The 17,674-nt window shown below is 43.2% G+C and overlaps 1 protein-coding gene across 5 annotated transcripts in view; it reads right to left on the reverse strand.

Annotated features, from left to right (window-relative positions):
• The window catches only part of BFSP1 (beaded filament structural protein 1), a 71,753-nt gene that overhangs the window by 43,253 nt on the left and 10,826 nt on the right, over positions 1 to 17,674 (reverse strand). For all 5 annotated transcript variants that reach the window (XM_030310135.2, XM_030310132.2, XM_030310136.2 and 2 more), the window contains exon 4: positions 10,083 to 10,210. In XM_030310135.2, the coding sequence (XP_030165995.1) occupies positions 10,083 to 10,084 (2 nt within the window). In that variant the 5' untranslated portion in view covers positions 10,085 to 10,210. The remainder of the gene's footprint in view (positions 1 to 10,082; positions 10,211 to 17,674) is intronic.

Here is a 17,674-nt window from a genome sequence, read left to right on the forward strand (position 1 = left end):
CGTGTGCTTCCTGGGCGTGGTGAGCCTGAACTGAGGAGAGCTTGGCAAGAAGGGTCCCAAAAAAGGAAAGTTCGAAGGAAGGGCTGAGCTTCCCATCAGCTGCGGTGGCTTGATTGCGGGCATCATCTCCACAACTTCTCCCAAGCCCTACCAAAACTGGCAGCAAAGAATTTATTTTTAGACGAAAACTCCACAAAAATAAGGAAGAAAAGATCACAGTGGACAAGATATACCAACAAATTTTCAGAGGGCTGAACAGAGAGATTAGTGGCAACTGACTTAATGGAGTGAAGCAAGCTGACACCTACATGGGGCAAAGGGCACTGGGAAAGGAAAACAAGATGGTTCACCTAGAGGAGTCTCAGAAAAGCTTACGAATTGGATGTACCAGGGGCGCTTGGGTGACTCAGCTGGTTAAGCATTCAACTTCAGCTCAGGTCATGATCTCACAGCTGGTGAGTTCTAGCCCCACATCAGGCTCTTGTGCAGACAGCTCAGAGCTTGGATTCTGCTTCAGATCCTGTGTCTCCCTCTCTCTCTGTCCCTCCCCCAACTCGCACTCTATCTCTCTCTCAAAAATAAACATTAAAAAAATTTTAAAAAAAAGTAACTGTTTGTACCAGATATGACAGAAGGTGGGGGTGAAGGGTAGAACTGAAAAGCCATAGGGTTAGCCCAGGGCCCAAGAAGCAGTTAGAATTTCAGATTGCCTACCCCATTCCTGCGCAGCCTCGCAAAGCTGAGTGAAACTGAACGGGAGAGGTCTTGAGTTGAAAGTCACCAAACACAGCTAAGGAAGGATAAGACCATACTGGAACACAGGAATTAAGACAGTGGATGCATCATGAAAGATGAGCTGTACAATCTCCATCTCTCCATTACCGCTTCGCTTCTCTTCTAGGATGCTGGTCACCTGGCATGTATTTCCCTGGGGCAGGAGAAAATTCTCTAGGGAAACTGAGTGACTTCGGAGAAAAAAAAATCACCAGATACTGAATTTGGAATATGGACTGACTGGCTTTTGGTTTGAACACGGAACACGTTTGTACAGTCCAACGTAACCCAAGCCGTTGATCATTAGACTAAGACCCATTTTATAATGAAGTTTTACTTGTGACAGCATAGGATTTTTAAATCTCTCTTTCTCACCTAGATTTTTGTTTTTGAAAGTTAGTATTTTTCCCTAAAACGATAGACTCCCTAGATTTGTATACTTTGCCCTGTCCTGTACCAGGGCAATGGTATTATCATGATATCCTGCTCCGCTCTGTTGATGCGGAGTGTAAAAGTGTAAATATTTCCTATCGGAATGTTACTATAATTAGTTGGGTTTTCCTCTCACTGGAGGAAAGAAACTAAGCTGGTGTAGTTAGCTTCTTCTGTGGGACCTCTGGCTGGTTTGTGACTTTGTGACTTGTTCTTGAATCCTGTTTTTTAACTGGCCATAAAGTATGACAATGAGCACTAATCGACAGCTGGATTCCCCCTCTCCTGGTCATTTTAGTTTGGGCTCCCCCGAAGCAGACCCTGAAACAAGAGTTAAAGTGCAAGTAGTTTATCTGGAAGGTAATCCCAGGAAGGGCCTGCAGGGAGGCAGGAAGGAGACAAGGAAGGCCAAACACGGTTTGTGATAACAAACCTGCCTGCTGCGGCAAGCAATGGGGGTCAGTCGCACTGGAAACTCTGGGAGATAGCTCGGTACAGGCACCTCAGAGCCACCCCACCCAAGGGTGAAAGAGCTGGAGATTTACCCACCACTCCCAGGGCCCGAGGGCTGATCACAGGGCATTTCTGGCCTGCCACAGGCAGCCAAAGTAGCTGAGGTTAGCTTTTGACCCCACCACCTTAGCAAGTGACCTAGCCAATCAGGTTCCGGTATGGACACCGGGCAATGGGAATAATCACTTACATGAAGAGGCTCGTCATACATCTCAGTTTACCTGAGATGATCCACGTTTACGCGTCTATCTCAGCACAAATATAGATAGCACCCTCTTTTATTCTCAAGAGTTTCTTGGTTTGTCTGGGAATGCTGCCTCTCTTATTCTGGCCCACGTGACCTGAATGTCTAGCCTGAATCTAATCATAAGGAAACATCCACGCAAACCCAAAATAAGAAACATTCTATTAATAAAAATAGAAGGGGATGATATTCTTCCAAAATGTAAATACCAGAAAAGAAAAAGAGAGACTAGAGAAATATTCCAGATGAAAGGAAACTAAGGAATCACAGCATCTACATGCAATACTGTTCCTAGACCCCATCCTACATTTGGAAGAGAAGAAAGTGCTATAAAGGTCATCGCTAGATCCCTTGACAAAATTAGACTATGGACACTCAATTAGGTAAAAGAATTGTGTCAATGTTAAATTCACTGAAGTTTCTGACTATAGCACAGTTAAGTAAAATGATATCTTTATTCTTAGAAAATATATTCTTAGCCATCTAGGGGTGAAACACATGATGTATGCAACTTACTCTGAAAAAATGCTGAAAAGCAAAATAAAATAAAATAAGTTCTGAAAAGCATGATATGTGTAAATATAAACATAGACATAAACATAAAAATGTATGGAGAAAGAGAGAGAAAGGAGATGAGGCAAAATAGTGACAATACGTCAGTCTTGGTAAAGGATATATGGGTGTTGTATAATCGCAATTTCTCAAAGAAAGTTGGAAGTTACTTTCAAAACCGTTTGTGGAAATCCCGATCCTCTTCTATGTTAAGCATTTTGCAGTGTAGGCATTTAACAAACATCACTTCCTTTACCTTATAGCCATACATATGTGCGTAACAGCAAAGAGAGAGAGAGAAGGACAGAGAGGAAGATGGTTTAGCCAACTGTGTAGTAACAACAGGAGAAAATGGTCTATAACCATTATAAGCATGTGGAAGACATGATGATATAAGTGAGAATGTTGATAACAAACATGAAGGGGAGCAGAAAAACAAAATACCAGATGCATGGTGATGACAGTCATCTAAGAACACATATATGTACATAATCGGATACTCGTGTCATATACCAGGTTTTATATTCATCACATCTTATTGTCATTTAAAGCTAATTGCATATATGGTGCTTCTTAAAATTTTTAATTAGCATTCTTGATTAAAGAACTGAACAACTATTTTAAAAGCCTGAGTAAAATAGGCATAGATGTTTGCCTTTTAGTCAACTTCATATTCTACAACTTTGAGCTTTCTCTTTCAGTTTACATACATTCTGAGTTTGCTGTGGGCTTTTTCCAGACACAAAGAGTAGTATAGAACATTCTTGTAAATGCCAGGTCTCTGCTGTTTTCTAGTTGTGTGGTCTTGAACAATTCAGTTAATCTGTTTTCTAAAATGATGGATTTGAGCAAAACAATCTCTAAGATCTCCTTTCTGCTTGTTAGGGGCCAAATTGTGTCCTCTAAAATTCACGTTTTAGGGGCACCTGGGTGGCTCAGTCAATTGAGCATCTGACTTTGGCTCAGGTCACTATCTCACGGTTCATGGCTTTGAGCCCCACGTTGGACTCTGCTGACAGCTCAGAGCCTGGAGACTGCTTTTGATCCTGTGTCTCCCTCGCTCTCTATCCCTGCCCCCCCCAAAATAAATAATAAACATTACAAAAATTAATAAGAATAAAAATAAATAAACCACATTTTAGTCCTAACCCCCAGGGCCTTAGAATGAAACCGTATTTGGAGATAGGGCCTTTAAAGAGGTAATTAAGGTAAAATGAGGTCATATGAGTGGGCCCTAATCCAGTGTGACTGGTGTCCTTATAAGAAGAGTAGATGAGGACACAGACATACATACAGAGAGAAGACCATGTGAGGATACAGGGAGAAGGTGGCCATCTGCAGCCAAGGAGAAACCAACTCTGCCGATACCTCAGTCTCAGACTTCAAGACTCCACAGCTATAAAAAAAAAAAGTGAATCTCTGCTGTTGAGGCCACCCAGTCTGTGTTTCTTTGTTATGGCAGCCCAAGCAAACCGATATACTGCTCTAACATTCTGATTCTTCTGCTTACTCTTCTTTTATAGGCCATCCATTTCCCAGGATATATAAATGTCTGCCACAAGAGGGCCACTCCGCCCTCAGAGTGAACACCCTGCCTCCTGGTCGCCCAGAGAGCGATTGCTGATTGCAAAGGGGACAGAAGGATGTGCAGATGAACAGCCTGAAGCCTTTCCACAAAACTGGATCGACCCCAAAGACAAGCCATCCTGGAAAGCTTCATTTCCAGTAGGGTGACCAGCAAACCCGAGGGAAAGGGCAGACCCCTGGCTCCCCAGCCCCTGCTCTCTTAGGGTGGCCTCCCCATCAGGCCCCAGCCTTTATAGTATGCTTAGCTACCCTGTAAGTGATGAGTCCGCATGAAGAGTAATAACAGATGGGGAAACATCAGAAGCAAGGCTCAATCTCCAGCTGCACACACATGGATAACTATGAAGACTTCCGGGAAAGTAAAGCCACAGATTCAAACACTATCAAAGGCAGGAGGGCACTGAGCACCAACCAGCCTTTCTCAGGGTCTGGTACAGAAACTGAAGTAAGAATCAACAAACCCAAATTTGTTGGATGACAGGTATGTTCCTTGGGCTTTTCGACTGATTGGCACCAGGACAAGGCATGACAACTAAATGCAACGCACAATCCTATACTGAATAGGATTTTAGACTAAGAAAAAAAAGCTATAAAGGATTATTATTGTGATGATCGGTGAAATTTGGATAAGGAATACAAATTAGATAACAAGTGTTGGGGCACCTGGGTGGCTCAGTCCGTTAAGCGTCCAATTTCGGCTCAGGTCATGATCTCACCATCGTTGGTGGTTTCGAGCCCCACACTGGGCTCTGGTCAGCACAGAGTCAGAGCCTGCTTCAGATTCTGTGTCTCTCTGTCTCTCTCTCTGCCCCTCCCCTGCTCGTGCTCTCTTTCTCTCTCAAAAATAAATAAACATTCAAATAATAATAATAATATTATTACAAGTGTTAAAATGGCTGCTTTTGGGGCGCCTGGGTGGCTCAGTCGGTTAAGCAGCCGACTTTGGCTCGGGTCATGATCTCGCGGTCCGTGAGTTCGAGCCCCGCGTCGGGCTCTGTGCTGGCAGCTCAGAGCATGGAGCCTGTTTCAGATTCTGTGTCTCCCTCTCTCTGACCCTCCCCTGTTCATGCTCTGTCTCTCCCTGTCTCAAAAATAAATAAACGTTAAAAAAAAAATTAAAACAAAAATGGCTGCTTTTGGTAATTGTACTATGGCATGCAAGAAAATGATCTTGTTCTTAGGAAATACATGCTAGTTTAAAGAATAATGAGTCATAGTGTCCAATTTACCCTCATTTGGTCAGAAAATAAGTAATATACATGCATATACAATACACACGTATAAAAATAAATACAGAGAATAAAAAAGCAAATGGAGAAAAATGTAAATAATTGGTAGGTTTGGGTAAAGGGCATATGCAACATTTCTATAAATTTGAAATTATAACAAAAGAAAAATCACTCCCCTCCCCAAACCCCAAACACCTCTGGGAAAATTGTGCTGAGAATAGATATTTCTTAGTAACAGCAAGAAAATACAAAAATACTCCTTGCTCCTTTGATTTATGAGATGGTATCATGGTCTCAGCAACCAGGGTTTCACTGATGATTATGGTGGGAGTTTAACACCACTAATAACGAAGGGCTTTTGAAATATATGTGGACTTACCTTCCCTGAACACCAGACAATGGGGCACTACCTCAGAATGTCTCTTAGACATTGCTACACCTGCTCATTCATCATCATTCTGGTCATGCATGAAAAGTGACCATACCCATGACCTCAGGGATGCAGAAATGAGTCATTGTCCCAGCAGGCGCCATCATCAGGACCAAGTTTGGAGAAGGCTTTTTCACAGTTATAATTTCTTGTGGATTTAAAGCTAGCCACGCTATTCATATTTCTGCTCTGTACTTCTCTTTAAGATATCATTAAAAAGACCCACCACCACTCTTAAGCTGGGTCAGCCTACATCTGAACCACAGCTCCTTTTCTTCTGGGAATAGATTGTCAAGCGGTTTGATGTATCATGGAGTCACAGTTGGCCAACCGGCATGCCCATTTTGCCCTAAAAGGAGGATGTGCGAGCCCCTGGTTTGTACTACTTAGGAAATGGATACCAAGGAATTAGGCACACATATCCACGAAGGCATTTCTGATAGAAATATACATTCACAGATTGAAGCATACATCTGGTATATCATTTTTATAGGGCCATACCTACTTTCCCATGGATATCAAGAGGAACTGATTTAACTATTTCATAAGAGAAGATGTTCTTATCTTCTCAAGTTCACCCAACTTTATAGCTTTAACCTGAAATTGGGAGGGATGATATTCCAAGCTACTTTATCCACTATTTTCAGACTCTGCACACAGTTTGAAAGTATAGTAAGGGATGCTAAGACTGTATATTTTAAGCTCTAACCTTCAATTCTTGGACTTAAACTCCACATGAAGTTTTCCAGTGAAATTTGTAACGATAGCCTGTTTGAGTGAGAGCGCCATTGTTCGGCGGGCATATGAGCCTGACCAAAATTCAAAGAACTACCTATTCCAACCATCTTCCTTGTTAGCTCATTTGCAAAAGGACTGTAATGATGTGAATTACCCTACTACTCCACTCTCTACCACCAGCTCATGGTTGACACTTACTAACTCCTACCCCTTCATTTATCTAATATTTTTGTCTTCTGACTTTTCTTCTCACCCAGCAGATACCATCCTTTTCTTCATTTGTCTTTGCCCCTTGGTTTTGGAAACCAATATCTTCCTTACTCCCTTGAACAACCCCCCACACCCACCCATCAGCTCATGCAAATTAATTTATGAAGAAGACTGTTGAGAGGTCTTCAGTTCCACACACCTGAGCCCACCACAGGCTTAGCCAAGATGCCTCTCTAAGGCTCCTGGCTAAGGCTCCACCTCTCCACTACCCAGGCAGACCTGCTCACGCGATTGTTCTAACTAGCCTAGAGCTCTTTAAAGGCAAGGCAGATGTCAATGCTGTTCATTCTACAGTGCCCACTCTCCACCAGAGGATCGGTCCAGGGATCCATCTTCCATCCTTCCCCAGGCTGCTGGAAACCCTAGAAGGTTAGCCCTCCTAGATTGCTTCACCTGACTCCGTGCCCTCGGTCTTCCTGTAGGGTTTCGCAAATGGGGGTCGCTGGCAGGAGATCACAGAGACTTCCTTCCTGTTTCCCTCTCCCCTCTAAGCAAAATCACCCCTTCATGGCATCTCATGCTTCCTGCTGTTGCTAGTTCTGGGCCCTTTATCACGCTTTGATGATTCCCTTAACCCTGCTCACAGCTCTGGAGGTTGTCTCTTCATTAAATTCTCTTCAGTTAAGCTCTTTGTTTATACCGTTTATTTCCCGCCAGATACAGAAGAACCCTGGCGGATGCAAAATCTCATTCATCAACCAGTAAAGCTTCTGAAACACTGTATCCGCTAAAATGAATTAAACAACAAATGAAACTTAGAAAGAAACTTGAAATCAAGACAAAGTTTTTGAGTGTTGGGAAGTTTCATCTTGAAACTTTCAGATGGGGAAGCTGAGTATCGCTTGGCCAAAGACGAAGCTCGAGGCTCTTATCGATAGCTGTACCAGAGGCCTGGCCCTCTTACTCCACGTTTGCTGACTGGGCTGTTTCAAAAGACGTGGTCAAATTTTGTAAGCAGCCCTCAATTGAAATTTGCTTTGCTCTCCACTGTGATGACTAGATTTCTGTTGTCTCCCACCGTTAGAAGGAATATAGAGGGACAGGACAAAAATCCATTCGTTAAGAAAGAAAACAGTGCACCAATCAGCAGAATGACTAGACACAATAAAAGAAAAAAAAAACTTCCTTGAAAAAGAGCTTTCTATTTTAAGAAGATGAATAAAAAGAAGAGATGCCCTCAAGTGATAGATAATGAAGACATTCCCCAGGCATCCTCAGCCTCTGTGGCTTTTCAGATGTAAACCTGAAACGTAGTCCATTACAAAGGGTGGCATCCAAGCTGGATTCCGGCTGCTTGTTCTGTTCTGTGGTCAGCCTGTGCTGAACATAGCAGTTTAAACAAGCCACAGAGCTGTGAGTGGCCCCTGTGTCTAAAATGCCTTCTGGATTATCCTCAATGACCCTAATCGTAGGACTTAGAATCTGAAAGGATGAGAATTAAACGGGACGTTTAGGGTCCAGCTCTCCAGGGTACATTATTTTTTTTTTTTTCAACGTTTATTTATTTTTGGGACAGAGAAAGACAGAGCATGAACGGGGGAGGGGCAGAGAGAGAGGGAGACACAGAATCGGAAACAGGCTCCAGGCTCCGAGCCATCAGCCCAGAGCCTGACGCGGGGCTCGAACTCACGGACCGCGAGATCGTGACCTGGCTGAAGTCGGACGCTTAACCGACTGCGCCACCCAGGCGCCCCCAGGGTACATTATTTTTTCAAACTAACCTGGGTTTTTGGGTAACACACACACTGGATCTGAAAATGCCACTTTGTCACGATCTGCTATGTGATATCCTAGTGACCTCTAAGGCCAATTCCAGGACATCGCAGGGACAACACACCAGTGTCCCCAAGCCTGCATTTGGGGCACTATTTGGCTGAGTCACTTGCAGTATTATTCTGGAGCTGCCTCTCAGGAGCTCATAAGACCCAACTATTGTATTTCCAGGAATTTGGGTTGCTGGTTAACACCTCACTGATAGCTTGAAATCAGCAATAGTGAGAGTTTTCACACCACAGGAGTTGACAAACACTATAAAGACATTTCTTCCCTTGAAACTCAGCTGTTCAACATTCACTGGAATCATGTTAACTATGAAATAATACTGATCCATCTCTCCAATTGAGAAGGAAAGCTGGTAAACGCAAATAAAAAGGGCCAGCCAGATATCCAAGGCCGGATAGTCCCCCTGCATGCTTTTGGCTTCTGCAATCTTGCTTTCCTCTTGCATCAGCCAGAAGCCAGGAATCTGAAGCTTGAGTATACTAGTCCCGCCCAACCTGGAAGCACATATGTATAAAAGATCAGTATAACCCAAGCCAGATGCTCAGCCTTTGGAGTTGACTCCGCTGGGCCGGCACCGGTGACAAATAAAAAGTCTTTTCTGATTCCTTAGCGCTTGTCGCTTGTCTCTTCCTGGGCGCCGAGTATTTGCTATAACACAGGGGCTGAAATTGATGGGTAGAAACTTGTTCTTTCTTCAATCCCTGCAAACTCAAAGAAGAGAACCAGCCTTCCCAAGTACATTATTGAAAATAGTCCCCTAAATTCAAATACTCAGTTAAAATAGAGCGGAATTAGAGTCTACAGCCTGAGAAAATGGTTTGTTTTGATTTCGAGTTGGCTCAAGAAGTTTCTGACAATTAATTTCCTATAATTGCCTTATAAAGTTAAAATGCCTTCCAAAATTTTATGGGGCCATTTCAAAACCTAGGGAAATCAGCCAGTAAATTAAAGTGTATCTCTGCAAGGAGAGAAAGAGATTGATCTCAAGACTAGTTTAGGCCCAGCTGGAGGACTTGGTCTCTGTTCCAGTGGAAAGGAAGGTAGCAATCCTTAGCAAAGCCCAAGATTTCTTTTTCCTGAAATAATGACTGACCACTGCCTCTGTTGTTTTTGGCCAAGTGTTTGACCAAAACAAGAATTTTGCAACTGCAATGACCTAACTTGGGAAACAATTTTATAACATTTTCTAGGAACCACAAAACCTTTGTTTTACTCTTTCTGAAGACCGACAGTGAGACCAGAAGGAGAGCATAATATTTTGCCGTGTAACAAAGAAAAAAACTTGATAAGGTCAGCGGCTGGAAGAATATTTCAGTTCAAATAACGGTCATCCAGAGCCCGTGAAATGCTGCCTTTCAAACCAATAATGAACGTGCCTTGCACAACATCACATCCAGCTAAAATCCTGGATCCGCTCAGCTGATTATTAGGGCATTAAATGGTGACCTTTATCATACAACAAATTGTAAGCCGGGCAGCTAGGTTTGACAAAAACAGCAGGAACTGCAGTTAGCAGCAAAAACAGACTCACATGTTAGAAGAGCCCGGAGAAAACTTCTTGACGTGGTTGGAAGAAAACAGAAGCTTCTTGCAGTGACTCGGACTTCAGTTGGATGAGTGCAGATGATCCAAGTTAGGCAACATTATGATTGCTGGGGACTGCAAAAAAAATCAGTCAGCTCAACTATCAGCAAAATGCCCTCCCAAGGCCTATTAAATAATGTACCAGTGAAGTTATTTGAAGTAAACTGATACACTGTGCCATAGGATGTATGGACTAAAATCATGGGCACTTGAGTTCAATGGTCTAGGTTTAAATTCTCTGCAACCCATGGCGTGCCTGAGTGGTTTAGTTGGTTAAGCGTCTGACTCCTGATTTTGGCTCAGGTCGTGATCTCAGGGTTTCTTAAGTTTGAGCCCCATGTCGCGCTCTGCACTAAGAGTGCAGAGCCTGCTTGGGATTCTCTCTCTCTGCCTCTCCCTTACTTGCGCTCTCTCTCTCTTTCAAAAATAAATAATAAGCTTTAATAATTCTTTGTGACCCATTAGCTACATGGCCTCAGAAAAGAGACTTAACCTCTCTAAGCCTCACACGCCCCATCTAGAAACTGGGGGTGATAGTAATTCCCAAAAGATGTTGTGAGGGCTACATAATGTGTTCAGAATGATGTGTGGCACATAGTAAGTGCTTAATAGACATTAGCGATTATTATTTTTTTTTTTTTTGCATATAGGCTGATGGACTTTAAGCATTTGTCTTAGTTTGGAATCCCCCAGAAACAGCCTCTGAGCACAAGTGGTGTATTTGGGAGATGATCATGTCACAGCAGTGGATGAATGGGGGACGTAAGGCAGGAAGGGAAGGTGGCCAGTCACGGGGGTGTCATCACCACTACCTCTGTGGGCAGCAGGAGCTCCCTGTATCTGGGACCTCTAGGAGACAGAACAGGACACCCCACAGAACTATCCCACCCAAGCAGGGAGGAAGCTGGGTACTTATCCACAGCTCCCTGTCCATCTTTGGTTGGGAACTGCTCCCAAGGGCATTCACCGTCTAGGACATGGGACAGAAAATGGCAGGAAGTTCAGAGTTTGCAGCCTTCAGCATGAGAGAGTGGAAGGGGACACGGGAGGGGAACTGGCAGCAGCTACTAGAGCCCTGCATCACTGTTTTCAGATCATTAAATGAGCTGGAGTTCCTTTATTTATTTTTTAATGTTTATTTCTTTTGAGAGAGAGAAAGAATGAGCAAGAGAAGGGGCAAAGAGAGAGAGAATCCCAAGCAAGCTCTATGCTGTCAGCACAGAGCCCAACGCAGGGCTTGATCTCATGAGCTTAGGATCATGACCTGAGCTGAAATCAAGAGTTGGGATGTTTTGTTTTTTTTTTAATCTTTATTTATTTTGGGGGGGGGGGAGAGAGTGAGACAGAGCATGATCAGGGGAGGGGCAGAGAGAGAGGGAGACACAGAATCCAAAGCAGGCTCCAGGCTCTGAGCTGTTAAGCACAGAGCCTGACATGGGGCTCGAACTCACGAACGGCGAGATCATGACCTGAGTTAAAATCTGACGCTCAACTGACTGAGCCACCGAGACACCTCTGAAGTTTATATATTTGTTTTAATGGGTCAACCCTTAAGTGACAATAATACAACAGAGCAAAACAAAAAACTGTGTTCATTCTATGCTGGTTTTAATGGAGGTATTAAGAAATAAATCATGTAACTTAAAAACATTTGTATGTAAGTGCCCATTAAATCAACACAATGTTGAGAATAATAGATGGAGTTTCAACCCTAATTCTGCTCTGAAAGGCTTACTCTTCCTCAATATCCATCACCCGAAGCTAGGAAGGTATCCAGTGTTTTTCACAGTTCTGTGGAAGACCCAAGCCTTCATGGAAAAGGAAAACATCCCTCTTTTTTCAAAAGTCACCAAACTCTTAGCAGTTCCAATAACTGGCTTTTTCAGTAAACGAAACCATTTGCGTTTTTAGGAAAAATAATATATTAAGACTTTCCCATGCATCCAGAGGTTCAAAACACTAAAACGGTAATGAACACCATAAACTCCATTCCTAAACTGCACAATGTATCTGTTGGATAATCTGATTGTGTCTTCTTCATGTGAAAGCAGAAAGCCTGTATATGAGGCCAATGTTTCTTTTTTTTTTTTTTAAGATTTTTTTAATGTTTATTTGTTTGTGAGACAGAGAAAGACAGAGTTTGAAGGGGGGAGGGTCAGGGAGAGGGAGACACAGAATCTGAAACAGGCTCTGGGCTCTGAGTTATGAGGACAGAGCCCGACATGGGGCTCGAACTCACAGACCGTGAGATCATGACCTGAGCCGAAGTCGGACGCTTAACCGACTGAGCCATCCAGGCGCCCCGAGGCCAACGTTTCTAAAGACAAATGACTGCCTCAGAGGAAAAGATTGGAAGATTTGCCTATCTAAAACGTATGGCCAACTCATCTTTGACAAAGCAGGAAAGAACATCCAATGGAAAAAAGACAGCCTCTTTAACAAATGGTGCTGGGAGAACTGGACAGCAACATGCAGAAGGTTGAAACTAGACCACTTTCTCACACCATTCACAAAAATAAACTCAAAATGGATAAAGTACCTGAATGTGAGACAGGAAACCATCAAAACCTTAGAGGAGAAAGCAGGAAAAGACCTCTCTGACCTCAGCCGTAGCAATCTCTTACTCAACACATCCCCAAAGGCAAGGGAATTAAAAGCAAAAGTGAATTACTGGGACCTTATGAAGATAAAAAGCTTCTGCACAGCAAAGGAAACAACCAACAAAACTAAAAGGCAACCAACGGAATGGGAAAAGATATTTGCAAATGACATATCGGACAAAGGGCTAGTATCCAAAATCTATAAAGAGCTCACCAAACTCCACACCCGAAAAACAAATAACCCAGTGAAGAAATGGGCAGAAAACATGAATAGACACTTCTCTAAAGAAGACATCCGGATGGCCGACAGGCACATGAAAAGATGTTCAGCGTCGCTCCTTATCAGGGAAATACAAATCAAAAGCACACTCAGGTATCACCTCACGCCAGTCAGAGTGGCCAAAATGAACAAATCAGGAGACTATAGATGCTGGAGAGGATGTGGAGAAACGGGAACCCTCTTGCACTGTTGGTGGGAATGCAAATTGGTGCAGCCGCTCTGGAAAGCAGTGTGGAGGTTCCTCAGAAAATTAAAAATAGACCTACCCTATGACCCAGCAATAGCACTGCTAGGAATTTATCCAAGGGATACAGGAGTACTGATGCATAGGGGCACTTGTACCCCAATGTTCATAGCAGCACTCTCAACAGTAGCCAAATTATGGAAAGAGCCTAAATGTCCATCAACTGATGAATGGATAAAGAAATTGTGGTTTATATACACAATGGAATACTACGTGGCAATGAGAAAAAATGAAATATGGCCTTTTGTAGCAACGTGGATGGAACTGGAGAGTGTGATGCTAAGTGAAATAAGCCATACAGAGAAAGACAGATACCATATGGTTTCACTCTTATGTGGATCCTGAGAAACTTAACAGGAACCCATGGGGGAGGGGAAGAAAAAAAAAAAAGAGGTTAGAGTGGGAGAGAGCCAAAGCATAAGAGACTGTTAAAAACTGAGAACAAACTGAGGGTTGATGGGGGGTGGGAGGGAGGAGAGGGTGGGTGATGGGTATTGAGGAGGGCACCTTTTGGGATGAGCACTGGGTGTTGTATGGAAACCAATTTGACAATAAATTTCATATATTAAAAATAAATAAATAAATAAACATAAAAAAATGTAAAAAAAAAAACGTAAACTGTTTTGTGTTACAAAAAAAAAAAAACACAATAAAGAACAACAAACCCTAAACAATGTTAAAAGCTAAAATAAACACAGGGGGATGGTTTGCGTATTACACAAAAGACAAAGTACTAGGTAATGAAAATTACAAATCAAGAACAAAAAGACAAAAAGCCAGCAGAAAAGTGAAGGACAAGATCAGCTGAGAAGTTTACCTGTTTCAGAAATCAGCCATTTGTGACATTTTCAAATGAAAGGAAAAAGAACCATATATAAGTAGCTCATGGTTCTGAAGCAAAGAATTACTTTAGAGTTTGATATGAAATGTTCAAGTTTACAGAAGGCACATGGCCAAATACATGAAAAGATGTTCAATTTCACTATTCATCAAAATACACATCAGAATACATATATATATATATATATATATATATATATATATATACACATACATACACATATATATATGGGAGGTGGTTATTTCAAGGAGTTGGCTTATGCAATTGTTGGGGCTGGAAAGTCTGAAATCTGTAGGGCAGGCTGGCAATTCCAGGAAGAGGTGAGATTGCAGTCTTGAGTTTGAAATCTGTAGGGCAGGTCAGCAGGCTGGAAATTCAGGAAAGCTTATTTTGTTTTATCTATCTATCTATCTATCTATCTATCTATCTAAGTAGGCTCCATGCTGGGCTCCAAGCTCCAATGTGGGGCTTGAATTCATGACCCTGAGATCAAGATCTGAGCTGAGATGTAGATGTCTGGACCGACTGAGAAACCTAAGCACCCCCAGGGAAGATTTCTATCGTTATATCCTTGAGCTAATTCCTTCTCCAGAAAATCTCAGATTTTGCTGTTCAGGACTTCAGTCGAGTGGATGCGGATCAGTCCATGTCTACTGATTATGTTGATCACATCTACAAAATATCTTCACATCAATGTCTTCACTAGAATTTGACCAAGCCATCAAGCACCAAAGCCTAATCAACTTGACACATAAAATTAGCCACCACACATGGTTATGTCTGCTACTTCATGGGGAAAATAGGAGTCCTCAGAAAGACACTCTCTCAACGTCCGCCCCCAAGTTCACAGTCCAACATGCCATTTCCCCTCCAGGACTGCTCATCAATATTTGAGTCTGCTGACTACATTCCCCTTCTTGAAGCACCCTTTCTTTCTTTCTTTTTTTTTTTTTAATGTTTATTTATTTTTGAGAGAGACAGAACGCGAGTGGGTTAGAGAGAGAGGAAGACACAGAATCGGAAGCAGGCTCCAGGCTCTGAGCTGTCAGCACAGAGCCCGACGCGGGGCTCAAACTCATGAGCCATGAGACCATGACCTGAGCTGAAGTCAGACGCTCAACCGACTGAGCCACCCAGGCGCCCCTTGAAGCTCCCTTTCTTACGCCCGTTATTGCACTTGCTTCTGGGTTTTCAGTTTCTTAGCCTCTTGAAGGGATCCTCTTGAGCTTCACATCTTTGAACTACTGGAGTTCCTGCGGGTTCTGTCTCCAGCCCTCTTCTCTTTCTACCGTCAGAAAACATCTCAATTTTTCTGAGTAGGTATCAGCTAGGATTGCATGCAGGTGCACACAGCAGGTAGCCAACAATAGTTTAACCAAATAAGATCTGCTTTTTGTCTTCAGGCACAGAGTCTAGAGGTAGGCAGTTCAGGGCTGGTATGTTGGACCACTCTTCACTCTGCTGTCCTCAGTGTGTGGCTTGGTGTCTGTGCTCACAAGATGGCCGCTGCCCTGTAGGCATGGTGTCTACACCTGCCATGTCTTCCCACCAACTCTTTGGAACTTAACTCATTTACTTATTCAACAAATATTTATTCACAACTCACTATGTGTTAACACTCTTCTAGGCACTAGGGATACAGAAGTGAAAAAAAATGGTTTAAAATCCTGTTCTCGTGGACCTTATATTTAAATGGGGGGAGGAGGAATAGAAAGTAGATAAGAAAAACAAGTGAAAAATGTGGGAGGTTTGATGATGAATGTTATGGAGAAACATAAAGCAGAGAAAGGAACTGGAAGGTTAGATGTGTGTGGTAATTTTAGGCAGGGTAATCAGGGAAAGCCTCACTGAGGAGGTGACATCTGAGCACAGACCTGAGAGAAGTGATAAAGCAAGCCATTTGGTTGCCTTCCAAGCATAGGGAAGCAAGCTGATGATGAAGAGTACTATTAACATTTTTTTTTTTTAAATCACAGGAATACGAAAACTATGTCTGTGTTTGTCCATCAATGGTGTATGTGCATATGTGCAAATGTGTGGTATGGAGTATGGATGTACAACACAAACTCTGGAGGACACATTCCACACCAACGGCAGGGCTTAATTTTGGTGAGGGGCCAAGAAATGCAGGGCAGTGAAGGTGAAGTTTTCTATGTGGCCTTTTTCTTTTTTTAAAAAAAAATAAGGAGAAGGTATTCTTAGACAATTTGTATAATTAAAATTTTTAATTCTTTTTTTAGAAGTTTTTCAACGTTTATTTATTTTTGGGACAGAGAGAGACAGAGCATGAACGGGGGAGGGGCAGAGAGAGAGGGAGACACAGAATCGGAAACAGGCTCCAGGCTCTGAGCCGTCAGCACAGAGCCCGACGCGGGGCTCGAACTCACGGACCGCGAGATCGTGACCTGGCTGAAGTCGGACGCTTAACCGACTGCGCCACCCAGGCGCCCCTAGAAGTTTTTTTAATGTTTATTTTTGAGAGACAGAGTGTGAGCAGGGGAGCGGCAGAGAGAGAGAGAGAGAGAGAGAGAGAGAGAGAGAGACACAGAATCTGAAGCAGACTCCAGGCTCTGAGCTGTCGGCACAGAGCCCGACGTGAAGCTCAAACCCACAAACCGTGAGATCATGACCTGAGTCGAAGTAGGACACTTAACCAACTGAGCCACCCAGGCGCCTTTTTAATTCTTTTTAATTATTGGACAAAAAGGTGTTGGAACGATGACCTTGGAACCCTTATTTTCTTTCTCTTTTCAGGGTTGTTTTTTCTTTTCCTAACAAACTTGCATTTTTTTTAATAACTAGGAAAAAAATGCAACAAAGCAATTTCCATTCTGTAATTATTTCTACTGCTCTTTGGCTCAACCACCAGAATGACCCAGGGCCCATCTCTGTCCTGGCTCAGGGCCCAGGGGGCTCCCTCTCTCTCGGCGCAGCAAGCAAGGTGATCTTGCCGAGCCCTCCCCACAACTGCTGCCTCTGTGGTTGCCAGCATCACCTTGACTACCTGCAGAGACACTCCTGCCACGGCCTCTCCAGTGGGGAAAGCTCCCTTCCCATCAGGTTGCAAGGCTTATTAATATAAGATGAGCAGAGAAGCAAAGGGAGGAAAAATACATAGGGCCATGGCTTTCCAGAGGGGAAGTCCTGTTTCCTCAGTATCGACACCAGGCCCCATGGTGCATCTCCCTGATTAATCTGGCTCTCGCAGTTTCTCTCTCTGGAGAAACTTGAGATAAGTTTCTCAGCGGCTGGGGCAAAGGGCAGTCGGATGCAGTGTCTTGTTGCATACCCCTTCCCATTGCACTCGGTTTCCAGATCACGCCGGCCACCTTGTTACTCTCCTACCCCATGGTGGTTTCTACAAGAGCCTATGGAATGGCCTTCAGCGGTTTCTCTGCCGTCCAATGTCCTCTGCAATGTGCTCTAGAGTCTTGGCTCTGGGTGTCCACGGCTATCCCAATATGGTCTCCTCTTCCCCAAGGGAGGTATGAATGCCTGTGACTGGTTTTAGGAGAGTTATCAGCATGGCCTGGCAGATTTACTAAAAACACCTTTTCATATTTGGTTCTTCCTC

Source organism: Lynx canadensis, chromosome A3, assembly GCF_007474595.2.
Source record: "Lynx canadensis isolate LIC74 chromosome A3, mLynCan4.pri.v2, whole genome shotgun sequence".
In the NCBI taxonomy this organism is placed as follows: Eukaryota; Metazoa; Chordata; class Mammalia; order Carnivora; family Felidae; genus Lynx; species Lynx canadensis.